An 18,407-nucleotide genomic window follows, 5' to 3' on the forward strand; every position below is an offset into this window, starting at 1 on the left:
AGTGGCAAGAAGCTGCACTGCAATCTCGGAGGTACACGGTTCGAATCCACCAGATGCTCTGCTGGAGAAGGAGGAACAATCTCCTCCTGTACCAGTCAGATCTGATTTGACGGTATACACAAAAAATAATGAAATTAAAAAAAAAAAAAGAAGCATGTTGGGACATCCTCATGAGTTTAAATGACTTAAAGAATATGCAGGGAACCCTGGTGGCACAGGGCTGCTACCTAAGAGGTGAGTGATTCAAATCCACCAGCTACTCCTCAAGAGAAAGGTGGGCTGCCTTCCTGTCCTATCAATATTTACAGCCTTAGAAACTCAGTGGGTGTGGTCTGGGAAATGATACGGCACAGCTGGCTAGGTCTCTTTTAAAGGAAAAGGGTTCCACAGGAGAGAGATTGTACACACTTCTGGGCCAGCTGACTTGAAAGGACCCATCTTGGCACAGTCTTTGCATTCCTAAATGCCTCACTGCCATCAGAGTTTGACCATTTTTATGAGATGAAGATAAATGTAAATCAGAATTTTATATTTGAATGGAATGTCTTCGTTTGCTCAGCAGCCCTTTGCTAAGTCCCTCCTGTGTGTCAGGCTCTGTGGAAGTCTTGCAGTCTAGACAGACTGATGGTTGAGTTTGTTTCTTGGCTGACACATCTACATACTCATTGACACATATGCACATTCATATACGTATACACGCACCACGAATGGGTGGCGTGTATAAAGTTCCATTGGCTTCTACATATGACCATCGAGGGGTTTTATTAAAACGTCTCGGGCTGACTTAGTACCTTTTGCATCAGATATTCTGTTTTCCGGATGATGAACTAGAACTGATTGTATAAGGGGAAATTGCCCCTCACCTCCACACCACTGTCTGTGCCTCGGACAACAGCCCCCAGGCCAACTGCTGACCACCACCTTGTCCTGTCAACTGATCTGTCCTGACATTTGACTGAAGTCTTTCGTCAGCTTCATGTTCCAAGGAGCTGGTATAGAGGTTCTGTTTGTCTTTGCTGTGCTTGAATAAGGAAGTTACCAGATATACTTTCACCTAGAGTGACAGTCTCTCTTTGCAAAGGTTGGCCAACCGAGGCCAAAGCTGAAAATGTCAGTAAAAACAAATGGTATTTTTTTGAAATAGTATTTCAAAAGGGCCTCGTGTGTTTTCCCCTCCTTGTGCTCATGTTGCCTCATCAGCCACAGGTTGCAAGAACTGCTTAAAAGGAACCATTAGATATCCCTCCACCCCCAGCAGCCTTTAACAAAACTCCTGTACACCTTATCGGTACCCTCCTGCTGACTCTGGACAATTACAAATAAGCTTTGGTCTCTATGCATTGGCCTATTCTGTATATTTCGTAAAAGTGTAATCAGGCAATATCTGTCCTGCTCAGTCTAATGTATTACACATCCAGACTTGCCCAAGTGAGAGGCGGAGACGGAGGTCAAGTCAGTTCGATGTGCATCCAGACCTGGCTCTTAACCAACACACAGTGAGACTGGACCAGGTGCTTGGGGCCATGATAGACCCAGAGTTCTTAGTGGTGGTGGTGGTGGTAATGGGATTCCGTAGAGAAGGATTGTCTTTGAAACTCAAAGAAGTGCTCAAAAGGAATCATACTTCACTGGGCTAGATTCAATGACTTCCATTTCTGGAGCAGGATCTGCTTACTCAAGTGTAAACCGAGGGTAATGCATACTCAGAAGAACAATGAGTCAGTTAAGGTCTTTGAGGCGTTTGGAGATTATTAAACAGGATCAGGCATAACAGGATATTGTTTGGTTCCCTACTGAGCTTTCAGATTAATATTTGTAAAAGTTTGTGTACAAACTCTTAAGAGTCCTTTGCTGATTCTATGACCAATTGGTGGTAGTAATTCACACATTGCCAGTGCTGCATGTTTTTGGTAGCACACAACAGGTCTTGGATATATCAGAATATTAAAAATGTCTTTAGGGAGGAAATTCCAAGGAGTCATTTATTATTCAATCAGTTATTTGCTGAGGATCAACTTTATGCCAGGCACTGTTATGGTTGTTGGAGACTGTGACGAATGAATCAAAAGGCTCTGCTTTCTAGGGGATCACGTCACAGAGAGAGGAGGCAGATACTAACCAAATGCACAAAGAAATAAACACGCTGCAAAGAAAGCACAGATGCAGGACTGAGACAAGGGAAGATGCTGGGAGTTAGTAAAAGCGCTCAGGGAAGGGGAGGTGGAGCTCAAATTCTGAATGGCAAAGAGGAAACGTCCATGTGAAAATCTGAAGTCCCATATGACAGGGTAGAATTGCCCCATAGAATTTTCAGTCTTTAGGGAAGCAGACTTCCACATCCTTCTTCTGAGGTGTGACTGGTAGATTTGAACCACTGATGTTTTGGCTAGCAACTGAGCTCTTAACTACAGAGCTACCAGAGTTCCTTCCACTGGCTTTGATAAGGAAATTTATTCTGATTGCAAGCAGTAGCCTTTGGAGGTTATAAGCAATGGAGCTACTGCACAAGAGAAAGACGGACCCTCTCCTCTGATGCAACTTAAAGCCTGTGAAAATCTAGTCAAATCTGAGTCAGTTCCAACTCATAGGCAAGGAAAGAAAGAGAAAGATGAAAAAGAAAGGCACACGGTTCAAATCCACTAGCTGTTCTGAGGGAGAAGCCTGGGCAACTCCTCTTGTGTGATTTACTGCCTCTGGAAACCCTCTGGAGGATCTACTGTGGGTCGGTTCTGACTCAGCAACACACAACAACAACAGGACACTAAAGACCCCTTTCCCTGTGGTTGGCTGTGCTGCTAGCCCAAAGGCCGTGCATATTTGGCAGTTTGAATTCACTGGAGGATTCACAGGAGAAAGGTGTGATTTACAGCCTCAGAAACCCAGTGGAGGATCAGTGCTGAGTCAATTCCGACTTGATGGCAATAAATTGTACGTGTCCAATGATGTGTTTGGCAGTTCAGAGGTAGAACTTTTGCTTTCCACATGAATCCATGAAGACATGTGATTCTGTGGAATCTAACTGCTCTGCACCTGACTCCAGCTCATCTGCGCTTGACTCCGGCAGTGACTGTCACGTGCAGCCACCATTCTTCTGCTCTGTGAGCTCCTAACCACATAGCGTGGTGCCGTAATGCAGAAAGGCCTAGAAATCTACTTCCAAAATGCAGCCAATGGAAACCTCAGTAGATCAGTGGTTCAATCCACAGCCTGTCTTGGACACAGACTATCGGGACCAAGCAGTATTTCACCCTGCTCACATCTTGATGGCAGCTGAGAACAACAACATTTGTCTCCAGAAAATAAACTGGAGCAAGATACAACACAGCTGTTTATAGTAGTTTTCTGGTGGTGAGCTAGCTTTTCCTTCATTAAAACAAATATCCAAACCCATTGCTATGAGTTGATTCTGACTCCTGGAGACCTCGTGTGTTAAGAGAGAACTGAGTTCTTGAAGGGTCTCTTTGCCATATTCTGTACAGAAGCAGCTTACCAAGCCTACCTGCCAAGGTGCCACTGGGAGGGCCTCAACCAACAATTTTTTTAGATAATAAAATTCCAAAGCCAAACTCATTGCCATTGAGCTCATAGCTATTACTCACTGGCTCATAGTTGACCCTCTCGTGAGTTTTCAGAGGCTGTAAATCACATGGAAGGAGTGGTCCCCTCTTTCTCCTTTGGAGCGACTGATGGATTTGAATCACCTGCCTTTAGATTGTTGACTCTTTACCCACTAGATTGAGGACAGACCATTTTGGCATTTTGTGAGCCTGCTAGGACTTTGGATTACTTTAGTAATTAGAAAGAAGACATTTTTAAAAGCTTTGCTGTGGAGCAGACTGGAGGGGGCACGTATGAGTGAAGCTACTTTGTCATGCCTTAGCTCAGATTTGAGTCTGGCATCCGGGTGCTTTGGAATGCTGGAGAGAACTTTGATGGTGGGTCAGGAGAGAAGTATGTTTGCCTGTTTAATAAGCCAAAGATGATAAACTTCGCCTCACGTCCTTTGGGCATGTTGCTGGGAAAGGCTGTTCTTTGGAAAAAGACATCATGCTTGGAAAAGTGGAGGGATGGTAAAAGATAGGAAGACCATCAACCACGTGAATCAATACATGGATTGGCAATGGGTTCGTGTGTCAGAGATGTGAGGATGGCACAAGATAGGACAGAATTCAGGTCTCTTATACAATGGTTCGACTTGATGGTGCCTAACAACAACAACAACCCTAAAATAAACTTCTTTCCAGACTGTGTATGCAAAAGAATCTAAGCTTTCTGTTCTGTCTCACAGATCTCAACATCACTTGCCGATATGCTGGCGTATTCCATGTGGAGAAAAACGGCCGCTATAGCATCTCCAGGACTGAGGCCCCTGACCTCTGCCAGGCTTTCAACAGCACGCTGGCTACCATGGCCCAGATGGAGAACGCCCTGAAAATCGGGTTTGAGACATGCAGGTAAGGGGTGAGCCTGGTTACCTGAGGTCAGGAGTGGGGCTTAGACCCGGGAAGGCTCCTCCCTGACCACTTACATAGATTATTGCTGGGAAAGTCAGTCCTACCCGTTAATTTGGCCACGTCGATCTGGAACCTGTACTGGCAACTGGAATTTAAAGTTCTCTAAAGACACCTTTGTGAATCACAGTGAGGAGAGGCGCCGAGGGTCATGTGTTGGGAGCCTTTGGCCTAAAGTGCTTCCACAGCGCTCTCCTGGCTTTGAAGACACGTGCAATATCATTGTCGGAACCACAAGAAAACCTACACCAAATAACAGTGTTTAAAATAAATATGTGGCTGGTAGTCTTGGCCCTACAGACTTGGCAAAAAGCAGAATTTTCAAGCAACTTTCTTTTTTTTGTTGTTCTTTTTCCAGGTTGCTCCATGTTTCAGGGGAGAATAAGTAAAGGACTTGACAGTTATGACTATCGTTTACAAACCCTGACTGTGCCTGACAAGGATTTGGAGGAACCCTGAGAGGCCTCCTGCTAGGTTTCAGTACTCCCTGCAGAGGGAGACTGAAGATGATTTACTGCAGGATAATTGCACCAGGCAGTGGCTTTATTTCTCAATGCCTGATGGTTTCGTGGCTGGTGATACACATTTAAGAGTGACCAGTGCTGATGACTGCGGTGAAGGGTTTTGGCTTGCCCTGTTTTTAGTCTAACAGTTAGGAGTCCCTGGGTAGTATAGGCAGTGATCCACTGTGCTGCAAAGTGTAGGTTGGTAGTTCAAGCTCGCTCAGAGGCACCTTGAAAGAAAGACTTGACTATCTATTCTGAACAGTCAGTTACATGGAATACAACGCTTCCCTGACTTGCCTGAGGAGCCCAAGAGTCAGCTTTATAGCAACTAGTTTGTAAGAGGGAGCTCTAGTGGCCTAGTCAGTAAGGAGCTGTGCTTTTAACCCTAAAGATGAGCTTCTATGGAAGTTCGAATCCACCAGCCACTCTACAGGAGAAACATGAGCAATCTGCTCTGGCGGGACTCACAGCTTCGGCAACATGCTGGAGGGTCAGCTGTGGTTGGCTTTAACTCATTGCTGGTGAGAGAGAAGGAAGGAAGGGTCATCTCAACAACTGCCCTGAAGTGTCCACCCCAGTCGGCAGCTGCCCGCCTTTTGCTTTTGCAATGTGATTAGGTAACCTTGTTCCCTTTCTCTACGAGGTATAAACAGTCTCACACATCGACGGTCTCGTAAAAGTCGTGCTGCTTTTAGAGCTGTTATGTAAAGTTTCCAAATTACCACCAAGAACATGGACTTAGTTTTTCACTCCATGCAGTGATGTCCAATGCAGCCATTTCCCAGCAACCACAACACCACCGGCTTTGTCCTTTCACAAGTTTTTTTTTAAAATAATAATAAGCATGCTAGTTTCTATGCATTTTTAAACACCTCTTCTTTGAAACAGCCAAGTTCAGCTATGTTATAGTGAAATCATTTAAGCAGAGACTTTGTGTTGATTGTTGTCACTTTATATTTAGAACAAACTTATCTGGCTGAATGGAAATGCCTTAGATGTTTCTTGGGGTGTAATCTTTCAGGGAGCAAATCCGTACATCTCTCCTCGTCATTGAGTGATAGTGCATTCTATTCATTAATCTTTCAGTTAGCAGTCCAGTGCTTAATCATTGTGCCACCAAGTAAAGATGGAACTTGGTGAAATACAAGTATGTGCCTCACCTGATCACATACAGTGTCTTCGTTTCTTCTGTTGATCAGGTGTACATATTATTTGCTTGCTGACAGAGACCAAAATGTCATGGGTCAGCCTCTCTGAAACTGGTCCACAAGCATCCTGTAACTTGTGCTATTGAGATTGTTTATTTTATAGACAAAGTCAGGCCTCTGAACTAGATGTTAGTGATAGAAAATGACTTATCTAAATTTCATTTGGGCCGCAGAAGTCACAAAAGACTCAGGTTCATTTTACTATATGTTGTTGTTGTTGTTAAGTGCTGTCAAGTCGTAGGCAACTCATAGCAAACCTATGAATGAAAGACCTGGACACTTGTATAACTTTTGTCCTTTCTCCAGGTTTACTATCTAGGTGTTGTTGTTGTTATGTGCCGTTGAGTCACTTGCGACTCATAGCGACCCAATGTACAACAGCCCTAAACTCTGCTCTATCCCATGCCAATCTCATTGCCTCTGACACACCCACCCTGATTACCCTAGTCATTGAATCAGTCCACCTCATAGAGGTGGACTGCGCTGTGCCTAGGTACTTCATTAAATCTGTGGTGCTAAAAAAGGGTAAACCCTAGACTTGTTGCCAAAAGTTGTTATGCTATGTATTTATGAAACAATGAAAGATTCTTTTGTGGGTTTTTCTTTCTTTTTAAAAAAAAAAGTCATGCTGAGGGAGCTCCAGTGGCCTAGTGACAAAAAGCTGCACTGCAATCCCTGATATGTGGTTCGAATCCACCAGATGCTCTGCTGGAGAAGGAGGGGCAATCTCCTCCTGTACCAGTCAGATCCAATTGGACAGTACACACAAAAAAATAATTAAATAAAATGAAAAAAATGTCGTGCCGCAAATCTCTTTGTGGAAATCATTAACATAAGCTAAACAGAGCTACCTCTCATTCTTGGCTGCAGAGTGATGCAGCCGCATTAGGCATGGTACCAGTGTTCCTCTTGCTGCAAGGGAAAAGGAGACTCTTTCCAATCGCATTGTCCAACACAGGACTACCTACATCCAAATTAATAATAATTAAATGTAATGAAAGCTTCAGTTCTTCAGTGGCACGTTCTGCATTCCCAGTGATCAGTTAGCCACAAGTGGCTGGACCATGCAGATTGTGGAACATTTCCACTTCATAGAAGGTTATATTGGGCATTGCTGCTCTGAGATAAAGTACTTTATTATAAACCCCTGTGTGTATCCAGAGGAGCTCTGGTGGTGTTATCTGTACAGAGCTGTGCTTCTGACTCAAAGGCCTCTCCTCTCTGGCAGTTCAAATGCACCAGATGCTGTAAGGGAGAGAGATGGGCAACTTCCTCCCATGCGGTTTACAACCTCAGGAATCTGCTATTAGAGTCAACTGTGAGTCAGTTTAACTCTACAGCAAGGCAAGATTGATGGATGGATGGACAGATGAATGGAGAACGAGATAGACAGATAGATAGATAGATAGACACATAAACCCCTAACGGTCAAACACTCAAACACACAGACAGACAGACCCCTGATGGTGTATCAGTTAACCATAAGATTTCTCATGAACCCACCAGCTGCCTTATAGTAAAAAGAAGTAGCAGCCCTCTTCTGTAAAGATTATGGTTTCAGAAATTATGGGGCAGTTCTGCTTCATCCTAGGGTCATTGTGAGTCAGAATTCACTTGACTGGAACGAGTTTTGTTTGAGAGGAGCCTTGACTACTCACTGAAAGGTTAGATGTTCGAACCCACCAGTCTCTTTGTGGGAGATGAGACCCAACCAATCTGCTTCTTTAAAGACAGAAACTCCTCTGACCTGCTGGAGGCTATGAGTGAGCTGTGACCCAGCAGCACACAAGCAGAGCAGCACATGTGCACACGTGCTGCGAAGGTGGTTTGAACTTGCTTGCCTGCTTACCAAAAGTGGGAGATTCAAACTCACTCAGTGGTACTTGTAATAAAGGTTTGATGATCGATGAAGATTACAACCAAGAAACCTTATGACGCAGTTCTGCTCTGTAAGTCACATGTGTGATCACTGGGAGTTGGAACTGACTCTGTAGTAGCAGTTTTTCTATGTGTTCAGAGCTTGATATTCAGGTACACACTAGGGCAGGAAATAAGATAAAACTCAGGGAGCTTCTGAACCTGGGCCTTAGGTTACAATGGCGTAAGGTCAATTAGCAGGTCCGTTTATTCTATTCCCCAGGCTAATCGTGTAAGTATGTCCCTAAGGAGGCAACCAGCTTAAGAAAGTGTACTTAGCCAGCGGAATTTCGATTGTGAAACACAAACAAGACACACTTGTGAAATGCAGAAATGTTTTCATGTACCGAGACTCAGAGGAAGTTCTTACTGTTGCCACTGGCCAAACATTGAGCCCTAAAGCCCTAGAAGCTTTGCTGCCCACTGACCACGTCCCTTGCTTAATCCTCAAACTCTGCTTCGGTTCTTGTTATGTGCCCATTTTGTGGATTAAGAAACAAAGGCTTAGAGCAATTTCTGCAGCTCACCCTGGACCTTAACACTGAGAGGTGGAAGATTGAGGAAGACCCTACTTCCTCTGAGCCAAGACTCTAGATTCAAATGGTCAAGCCTGCCTGGAGAATTGAGAGCAAAAGTGAAATAAATGTTGTGGCTGAGTGTCCTTTTCTTCCTGGGAACAGTAAATTATTCTCGCCAAACATTCCCATACAAATGTTAGCATCACTCTTCTCTTATGGTGCTTCACATAAAACTTGGAGTCAATGTGATACTGTAAAAAGGCAATAAAACTTACAAAGGAGATGTATTAGATTCTGGAATATCAGCGTTATCCATAGCTGTCAGCAGTGATGAGATTGGTAAAGGTTACATAGACCATGGAGGATATATATATATATACTGTGCCAAAGAAATCTACCCTTCCACCCATAACCAGCGTTAAATGTTGCAAAATTTATTTCCATAATTTCAGTAACTCCAGTAGCTATGAATCAGATGTCTGCCAGCGGACAGATGGCACAGGTTCCCAGGTTAGCCTAAAACCTAAGCAACTACTTTTTTGACTTCCCCACCCTGACTAGTAGCAATGTGCATATACATGGAAACTTATTAACATTTTATTGTGTCCCCTCCCCTCCACAAAGCTGGAGAGATTTCACAGAAACCAGTCTGTCCATTCAGATGAGGATTTAGTCATGTGAGCTACAGTTGCAACACAGACATAATGAGCTGTGTGCTTACAGACTTCAAACTGAAGACATCGCCATGGGTCGGGTCTTGGGGGCGCTGCATCTGCTCTCTTGCCCCTCCCCCCTCCCCACAGGAAAGATTCAAATAAGCTGCGCTGTGTGTTTGAGCCTGTATCACATTTTTTTAAAACCTCTTAGATGTAGTTTCTTCTCCCTCTTTGTCCTGCTCCTGCCACTACCTCTTCCATCGCAAACGGTATTTTCTTGGCCCGTGTCTCCTGTTTAGAAAAGAAGACGAAATTGTGAAATAAGCAGTTAGTGAGGGTTATGGTGTTGCAAAGAGGCTGAGAGGTTCCTACAGGAGGAAGGGAGGAGGCCATTGGTGCTTTTCTGGCTGTATGATGTTTATTTTTGGCAGCTGTTGTCAAGCGGGGACCTGCATGTGTCAGAGTAGAACTGTGCTCTGTAGAGTTTGAGTGGCTGATTATTTGAAAATAGGTCACCAGGCCTTTCTTCTGAGGCACCTTTGGACGCAAGCCTCCAACTTTTGGTTAGCAGCTGAGCATCAACCATATGCACCATCCAGGGACTCTGCTTTCTGCTTATTCAATCGCTTCTAGTCCAGTCTTAATGATGACCAACTGGTGTTTTTATGTTTGCTTGTTTTTTACTGGCAATGAGTGTAATTAATTATTCCTGATATGTTCATAAGGGAAAATATACTGTAACTTTGCCATCTAAGACTTCATCTCTAGAATAATGGAGCGTGAAGTAAGAGACGGAAGGTAAAAATGAGGCCGGGGGAAAGAGTAAGGGATGAGTGGTGGAAAATAAGACAAGTGAAATCACTCTGATGTTTACCTTCCCAACAGCAAGCCTGGCAAGGTGGACTGTCAGCGAGGAAGAGGAGGCCTTTAATGGGGTGGATTGACACAGTGACTGTAATAATCGGTGCAGGAATATTAGGGATGATGAGGACGGCACAGGATAGGGCAGGGTTGGGATCTGTTGTTCGTAGGGTTGCTGTAAGTCATAGTCGACTCGACAGCACCTAACACCACCACCACCACCTGAGTTTGAAACGTGCAGACTAAAATGAAGAGCCACTTGTAGTCTTTCCTTTAGGGAGTGGCCATAAAAAATGTACTTTCCAGAAAACCTGGAGACAATCTAGTGTCAGAGGGACACTTCAAGGTGGTCATTATTCTTTCCCCTGTGTCCCACCCCCATCGCCCCTTCACTCATTCATACTACCCGACACGACTGAGTTTATTTAAAACCAATATCTGCCTTCATGATTTTTTTTTTTTCAAATAGAAATGTCTTCCTGGAACTCTAAATAAAACCAGCTTCTCAATATATCAGCTTTACCTTAAAAATTAAAATAATTGACTTGTTTTTTAGATGGGAACAAAAGAAAAATTAACCACAGCGGGGGGGGGGGAGGAATCGCTTTCTCTCTCTGTTTCTCTGCTATTTTTTTTTTTTTAATTTCATGTAGCTTTTGAAACCTCTTTTATCCCTCATTAGAGGCAAGGGAAGTGAAATCTCTTCTTATATATTTTGAGTGTCTTGTCAGGAGGTGGAAAAAGACCTCATGCCTGAAAAAGTTGAGGGTCCATGAAAGAGAGGAAGACCCCCAAGGAGGTGTATTAGCAACAATGACTCTAACAAGGGATTTGAGCATGACAGAAATCATGATTATGGCACAGAATAGGGCAAAGTTTCAGTCTGTTGTTCATTTGATCACTATGAGTCGTAGTCATCTCAATGGCCCCGAACAGCAAAAGCAACCACCAACATCACTAGGGGTGAATTGAGTGAAGCGTTGCACTTCTTCAGTGTCTTTCCATGGGTAACATGGAATTGCTACCACAGCTTTGCGGCCTGGTAACCTCTTGCTTTTCTTTGGTAGGTACGGATTCATAGAAGGGAATGTGGTGATCCCCCGGATCCACCCCAACGCCATCTGCGCTGCCAACAACACAGGGGTGTACATCCTCACGTCCAATACCTCCCAGTACGACACTTACTGCTTCAATGCTTCAGGTGGGTTCTGAGTCGATTGGCTTTGTCAAGTGGGGACTGGCTTCTTCCAACCCGTTGGCAGCATGATTAATGATGCTTAAATCTCAGCACTTGAGCAGTTTCCATCCATATAACAAATATTCATTAAGAATCTCTACAGCAGAGACAAGATTCAACACCAAGGTGGGGAGTCAAACAATTAATACTTTGTGTGAAGTCAGAGAGTGATGCTGGGGCAGGGGGGTGGAGGGAGAGGGGAGTCATTGTTTAGGTAGCATCAAGCTTTTGTTTATGGAGATAGAAAACTTGGCAAGATGGTGTTAGTGATAGTTGCACAATGTAATTGATATAATTAGTTTTATTGACTTGCAACTGTGAGAAATGTTGAATTGGCAGTTATGTTATCTACATTTTACATTTTTATTACACTAAAGAAAAAGAAAATTAAAAAAGCTGTTAGTGTAAATATAAGAATAAAGAAAACAGATTAGGAAGTTAAAGAGTACGGAGATGTTTTTAACAAAGGATTGTCAAGAAAAAAAATTGACGAAGTGACTTTAGGAGATCACTGGGGTCAGCCTGTGGGCTCAGGGAATAGCCAGAAGGAATATCGTAGCCTCATCCGACATCAGTAATCAGGCCAGTGAGGCTAAGTCATGGCCGTTTGAATGCCAAGGAATGAAGCTAAAGAGGCAAGAAGGATCCAGATCACTAAGGTCTTGCAGACCAAGGTAAAGAGTTTGCATTCAGTTCTCAGGGTTTTGACTAGGGTTGTGGCATGAAGCCAACACTAACTTTGGCTAGAAGCCAAATGCCCTGGGTGAGAGGTAGTATAGTTGGTGGTAGGAAAGAAGGCTGAAAGGATGTCCTCTTGACCTTCTTGAATGTTCCTTTCCCAATTCTTGCAGAACTAAAAAACTAGAAAAACTACTGGGCATCTGGCCAGCATCCCTTCTGTCTATGGGGCTTGCTTGCTTTAAAAAAAAATTGTATTGTGATTTTGACAAAAGTCTACAGAATCAATAGAAAAACTATGGAATATTCACACTATGGGACTTGCTTTCATTCCTTAGCCTAGAAGCACATACTTACAATTAAAATTCAAGCCTCAGTAACATTAAAAAGGGGAAAGATCCAGTGAGAAAAACAAGGTATGCAAATTTTATGAACTTTGTATGTAAACTAATATAAAATAAAAAAAAAAATTTTTTAAATTATTTTTTGTGCGTGTACCATCAAATCGGATCTGACTGGTACAGGAGGAGATTGTCCCTCCTTCTCCAGCAGAGGATCTGGTGGATTTGAACCATGCACCTCTGGGGTTGTAGTGAAGCTTCTTGCTAAAATAATTTTTTTATAAAAAAAGACTTTCTGCATCATTAATCTTGGAGATCTTCTAGGAAGGATTAAAACCTTCTCTCTGTCTTCCTTCTCAAACTGACCCTTAGTTTTCCATGAAGGATGGAGGCTGTGGGATGGAGAAATTGAAGCCTCAAAATAAACTTGGTTCAGAATCTTGGAAGGGCAGTTTTCTTTGATGATGGGAGGGGAACGTTCGATTAGCTGGAAATGACATTCTTAGTTCCAGGCAAATAATGGTAATTGAATCTAATATCGTCATGGATTTTTAAGGTGAAATAGAGACATCAAAGAAATTTAAAAACTATATCATTGATTATAGAGCTGCTGTCCACACACTGTTGGATGAGTCACGGGGGTCAGAACAGGAATTCAGAGCGGAGGATGGTGGAGACTTTAGAACAAGCCTAGCTAGGTGAATGTGTGAAGCTGGTGAATGAAGACAAACATACAAGTCGTGAACACAATGGAGGAAGTGCCCAAAACGAAGAAAGGAAAATGTAGAATGTTTACTCTTCCCTGTAGGTAAGCAAAGAACGTAGATGCAGTTTGGCAAAAAAAGAAGACAACCTAAGGGGAGCTCTGGTGGCCTAGTGGCAAGGAGCTGCAACTACAATCCCAGAGGTGCACAGTTTGAATCCACCAGATGCTCTGCCGGGGAAGGAGGGACAATCTCCTCCTGTATCAGTCAGATCTGATTTGATGGTACACTCACACACACACACAAATAATAAAGTAAAAAAAAAAAAAAGAAGACAACCTAACAGGCTGAATAGTATGAGACTCTGACTCAATTTCTCAATTTAATCACAATAAACGAGAAAAGCTACATGCAAATAAAGGAGACATCGATGCAGAGTAAAAGGGTCCTGCATAGTGCCACCATGGCATGAGAGATCAGGGAAGACTTTGTGCTTTAGGTGAAGGGATCAGCCATGTGGGAAAGGGCTAGCACGAGCCTGCACACCCTTGAGAATCCCTGGACACTGCTTGTTGCTTCTCCACTGAACTTTGTTAAAAGGAATATATGCAATAAATGATGTAGTCATGTATTCACATTGTCACACCAATTTTACAAGTTAGTATCACCTGCCAAAAAGAACCTCAGTGGAAAAAGGTAAAGGCTCACACTGTTTTATTGCCTGGAATTGAAGCCATCTAAATGAGATGTTACTGAGATGTTTCTCTCTGCCAATGTCTCTCCTCTTTGGCCAAAGGGTTGGATTTGTCCATGGAGAAGAAAGCCAACAATATTTTATTTATTAACTTTCCTCTCCTTTTGGAAAAAGGAGGATTAATTTAGTTGCTGACTAAGAATTTCTAGGGGGTGTTCCGTTCCACTCAGAGATGCTTTGGGAGAAAGGCCTGGAACTCTACCTCCAAAAACAAGCCACTGAAAACTGTGGAGCGTACTGCCACTCATGGTTCCTCATGAGTGGGAGTCAATTTGATGGTACGTGTTTTCTTATGGCATACCGACATGACGGAATTATAGTCATGAAGAGCTAATCGTTTTCTGCTCTATCTTCCAAATTTAATCAATGTGATTGGCTTATTCAAAATTTCTGCTCTAAGTTTTAAAATAAGTATTCATTGATTAATTATATGTGCTTGGTACCATAGTAGGCAAATTTGGGTAAAGAATGGGAGACCATATTTCTTATTTTAAAGCATTAACAATCTTGTTGAAGCTACAAGTAAAAAAAAAAAACAACAACCTAAAAAACAAAAACCCAAGACTATAAAGGCATCAAAGAACAGTAGATGTCTAAGAGTAAAAAATACTAAATGTGTTAGTTGAGAGGTCAATGATATTGGTAGTACATCAACTAGAGAACCTGAACCTCTTCTGTTCCATGGAAGGAATCTCTTTTGAGAGACCTAAGTTGGAAGTCAGGTCCCAGTGGTGTGATTCCATCATAAACTAGCCACAGGTATCAAAGTAGCTCACTGTTAGCACTTGGCAAATGTAACATTTCAGCAGTAATTTTGTGAAACATGGCATTTCATTTGCAATTGGCAAAAGGGATAACCCTTCAAAAGCCTTCATGACTTATCTTACTTTACCTCTCGGCCACACGGTCCATTATGAGCCCAGACGCTTCTGAGTTAACAATTTAAGGGACTGAGGTAAAGGAGTGGAAGATTGTACTCAGGGAAATGCCGCATTTTCTCTCTGTATTTTTTTTGGGGGGGTGGGGGGAGAAAGGAGTGTGAAAGTTTATTTTGTAACAGTATAAAGAACACAACATCTTCCTATTCACCATTTTTTCCACATGTATTATTCAGTAAAATCAATTGCATTGTTTGTGTTTTGTAACCATCATCGCATTTGCTTTTGAAGGTAGAATTTAAGAGAAGGTTCTACATTTATTCCTTCAATTATTCAACAAGTGTTTATTGGCTACCTGAAACGTAGCCCAAAGATGTCCACTGGATGGCTTAGAGCCTTTGTGGGGCCCCAGCTGCCCACGTCCAGGCCTGAAGTCCTCTACCCAGTCCTCTGGATCCCACCATGGCCTGTGTGGCCACCTTAGCTTGCAGATAGAACTGTATCATGCAAATGACACAACTTTGTTTGCTAAAAGTAAAGAGGATATAAAATGCTTGGTGCAGAAGATCAAGGACTACAACCTTGTTATGGATAGCATCTTAACATCAAGAAAACAAAGGCCCTCACAACAGGACCAACAGTCAACATTATGATAGATAGAGAAAGGATCAAAGCTGTCAATAATTTCATTTTGCTTGGATCAACAATCAACACCCTTGGTACCAACAGTCAGGAAATCAAGAGACGTATTGTACTGGTATGTCTACTGTCAGGGACCTCACCAGAATGCTGAGGAGCAATGATGTTAGTTTGAAGACTAAGGTGTACCTGATTCAGGCCATGGTCTTCTCAATCACTGGCTATGCACTAGAGAGTTGGAGATGAATAAGGATGACAGAAGAAGAATCTATGTCTTTGAGTTAGAGTGCTGGAGAAGAGTACTGAATATCCCGTGGACTGCCAAGCAGCTTGTTCAAATAGCTATGTCTTGGAGAAAGTAAAGGCAGAGGTAAAAATGGCAAAGCTTTGTCTTTCACAGTTTGGACACGAGCTAGGCGAGGCTATTCCTTGGAAAGGGTCATCATGCTTGGAAGGATGGAGGGTCAGTGGAGGAGAGGAAGACCCTCAACAAGATAGAATGACACAGTGACTTCAGCAATGAGCTCTAGTGTATCAGAGTTGATGAGGCACATAGCAGGGCAAGATTCAAGTTGGCTATTCATAGGGTCGCTGTGAGTCATAATCAACTTGATAGCACCTAACAACAACCTAGAACGCATCAAGCATTAAGGATGATTGGCCATATTGGGTAATTAATGTTTCTATTGGCTGTTTTGGTGAGGCAGAGCCAAGGGTTCTGAGAATGCAGCCCACCAGACCTTAAGAGTCTTTCTAACAATTCCTTGGATTCGGGAAAGCCTCACCAGACCTGAGTCCCCAAGCAGTGCAGAGCTCATTAGATGGAAGAAAAGCCTATCTAATGAGCCCAACTGACACAGGGGGATGAGTGTACTGATTGCACATTTAGGTCACCATTCATCTCACTCTGCTTGCCAGATTGGATGTTCTTTTAAAAGGTGAAGGTGAATTGGAGCATGAAGGGGTCCTTTTGAACAAATGTTCTAATCATGTAGTCTTGGGTTTTTTCAGACACTGTCCCCTATTCTATTAAAACTTAATTCCTAGTCATTCCCAGGGCACTACTTCTACTTGGGGTTATGTTTGCATTTGAGGGAAGCTTTTCCAGCCCAGAGTTCCTGGCTGGTATACATGGTTGGCATGCTTGGCTGCTAACCAAAAGGATGGAAGTTCGAGTGCACTCAGAGACAACTCCAAGAATGGTCCAGTGGTTTACTTCCGAGAAACATGGGAAAGTTGTAGGAAAACTGCAGAAAGCTAGAGAATTCTTTATTATTATTTGACCCCATGACCTTGTGGATTCCTCAGTAGCAGAGATGGAAATACATTCTTTTCCCCTGCCTCCTTTTATACTATACAATCTGGCACATAAAAAAATTGAGTAAATGCTTAAAATGAGTAAACAGAAAACCATACCTGTAACTTCCTTTAATTATTTCGTATGATATTACTATTTTCCAGCTAAACTGTCTTTGAACCATTGGAAATTATCTTAGGAATGTTTACTGAAAGAATGGATTCTCTGCTATTTAATTTTACAAATTCATTTTACATTCCCTTCTCCTTTTCAGTCACTCAGCAGGTACTTGTTAGTTCTTCTCTGTGCCCCTCACACAGAAGCGTGCTAGATGAGACAGGTTGTGAACTTTGAGGTGATTACATACTGCTGTGTGGGGCAGGGTGAGAAGTATGGCAGAGGGTAAGAACTGGGAAATGTGCCATGAATAACCATCAAGTAAGATGAACAAGATAATATTTTGTGTGTGAAGGATGGAGGATAAATTGCAACAGGCTGATGTAGTATGATAATGGGTTTGGAAGAAATGATGAAAGGCTCATTTGAATTGAATAGTAGTGATTGGCTTCACCAAGGAGTTGACTCTTTTCTGAAGAGCTTCTAAGAACTTTTTTAGGGAACTCTGGAGACCTGGAGGAAAAGGAGTTGTATGACACAGGCAGTTTTAATCCACCAGCTGCTCCATAGAGGAAAGAGGAGCAAACTCCTCCCACGTGATTTACAGCCTCATGATTTACCTGCCGGAGGGTCAGCTACGAGTCAGAACTAACTCAACAGCACACGACAACAAGAAGAAATCTTTCAGATCAACTTTTGCAAGAATGACTTTTTCTAAAACTTGCCGTCTCCAGCTGGATATGTAAAGCTGCCCATTAGTTTTACTGTGTGGCCAAGAAAATAGGCAGGGAAAAGACACTCCTTTTGTCTGTGGGAAAGGATTCTCCCCAGGTTCAGGAAGCAAATGAAACCTGTTTTGTTGTGGCTCAAAATTGCGAGTAGCCAATAATCTCTGGTGAGATTCTTAAAACATTTGTGAATACAGTGTTCCTTGTGCCAGCTGTCTGCCTACCTCCATCCATGCGTCTAACCTCTATTCTTTTTGACAATAAACAGCCCTGCGGAAGCCATTTATCAAGTAAATTGTCATTTTAAATTTAAACACACACACAATGTAAAACGTATAATGCACAAATGGACAACACTTTCTTAAAACAGCAAAGTCAGTTTAAAGCTGTCAGAGTTTTTCTAGCACAAGAAAAAACTTAGTGGTACATGGAACACTTGGGCATGAATAAAACAGTTTGTTTGAGGGTCCCAAGGGATGGCATGCAGGATGGAACTTTCCAGACTCATTATCACAAAGCTTCAATCAGACACTACCAGGAATATAGACTAAGGACATTATCTAGGTGCATAGACCAAAGGTGGCCAATCTTAGGAACTGAATGTTGACAGGCAATTAAGTATACAGTAGGTACTTAAAAACATTTGCTAAATGAACAAATTAATAAAATACTAAAAGTTCATTTGTCTTTCTAGCTATATATTTCTATCTAGCAACTTCTTTGCTATTTATTATACTTTAGTATTAATATTGCCATGTTGTTTATTTCTATAAGCATTTGATTGCATGTGTTTGTCATATTTTTCTACTGCTTATGCAGATCTAAGATTGCAAATTGTTCTCTTTATAGTCCATATA

The 18,407-nt window shown here is 42.4% G+C and overlaps 1 protein-coding gene across 2 annotated transcripts in view; it reads left to right on the forward strand.

Annotated features, from left to right (window-relative positions):
• CD44 (CD44 molecule (Indian blood group)) overlaps positions 1 to 18,407 on the forward strand; it is a 103,160-nt gene that overhangs the window by 39,508 nt on the left and 45,245 nt on the right. For both annotated transcript variants that reach the window (XM_006883753.1, XM_006883754.1), the window contains exons 2-3: positions 4,289 to 4,454; positions 11,245 to 11,378. In XM_006883753.1, the coding sequence (XP_006883815.1) occupies positions 4,289 to 4,454; positions 11,245 to 11,378 (300 nt within the window). The remainder of the gene's footprint in view (positions 1 to 4,288; positions 4,455 to 11,244; positions 11,379 to 18,407) is intronic.

The sequence above is a fragment of the Elephantulus edwardii genome, unplaced genomic scaffold (genome assembly GCF_000299155.1).
Source record: "Elephantulus edwardii isolate Elephantulus edwardi_28Jun2011 unplaced genomic scaffold, EleEdw1.0 scaffold00029, whole genome shotgun sequence".
NCBI classification, from domain to species: domain Eukaryota; kingdom Metazoa; phylum Chordata; class Mammalia; order Macroscelidea; family Macroscelididae; genus Elephantulus; species Elephantulus edwardii.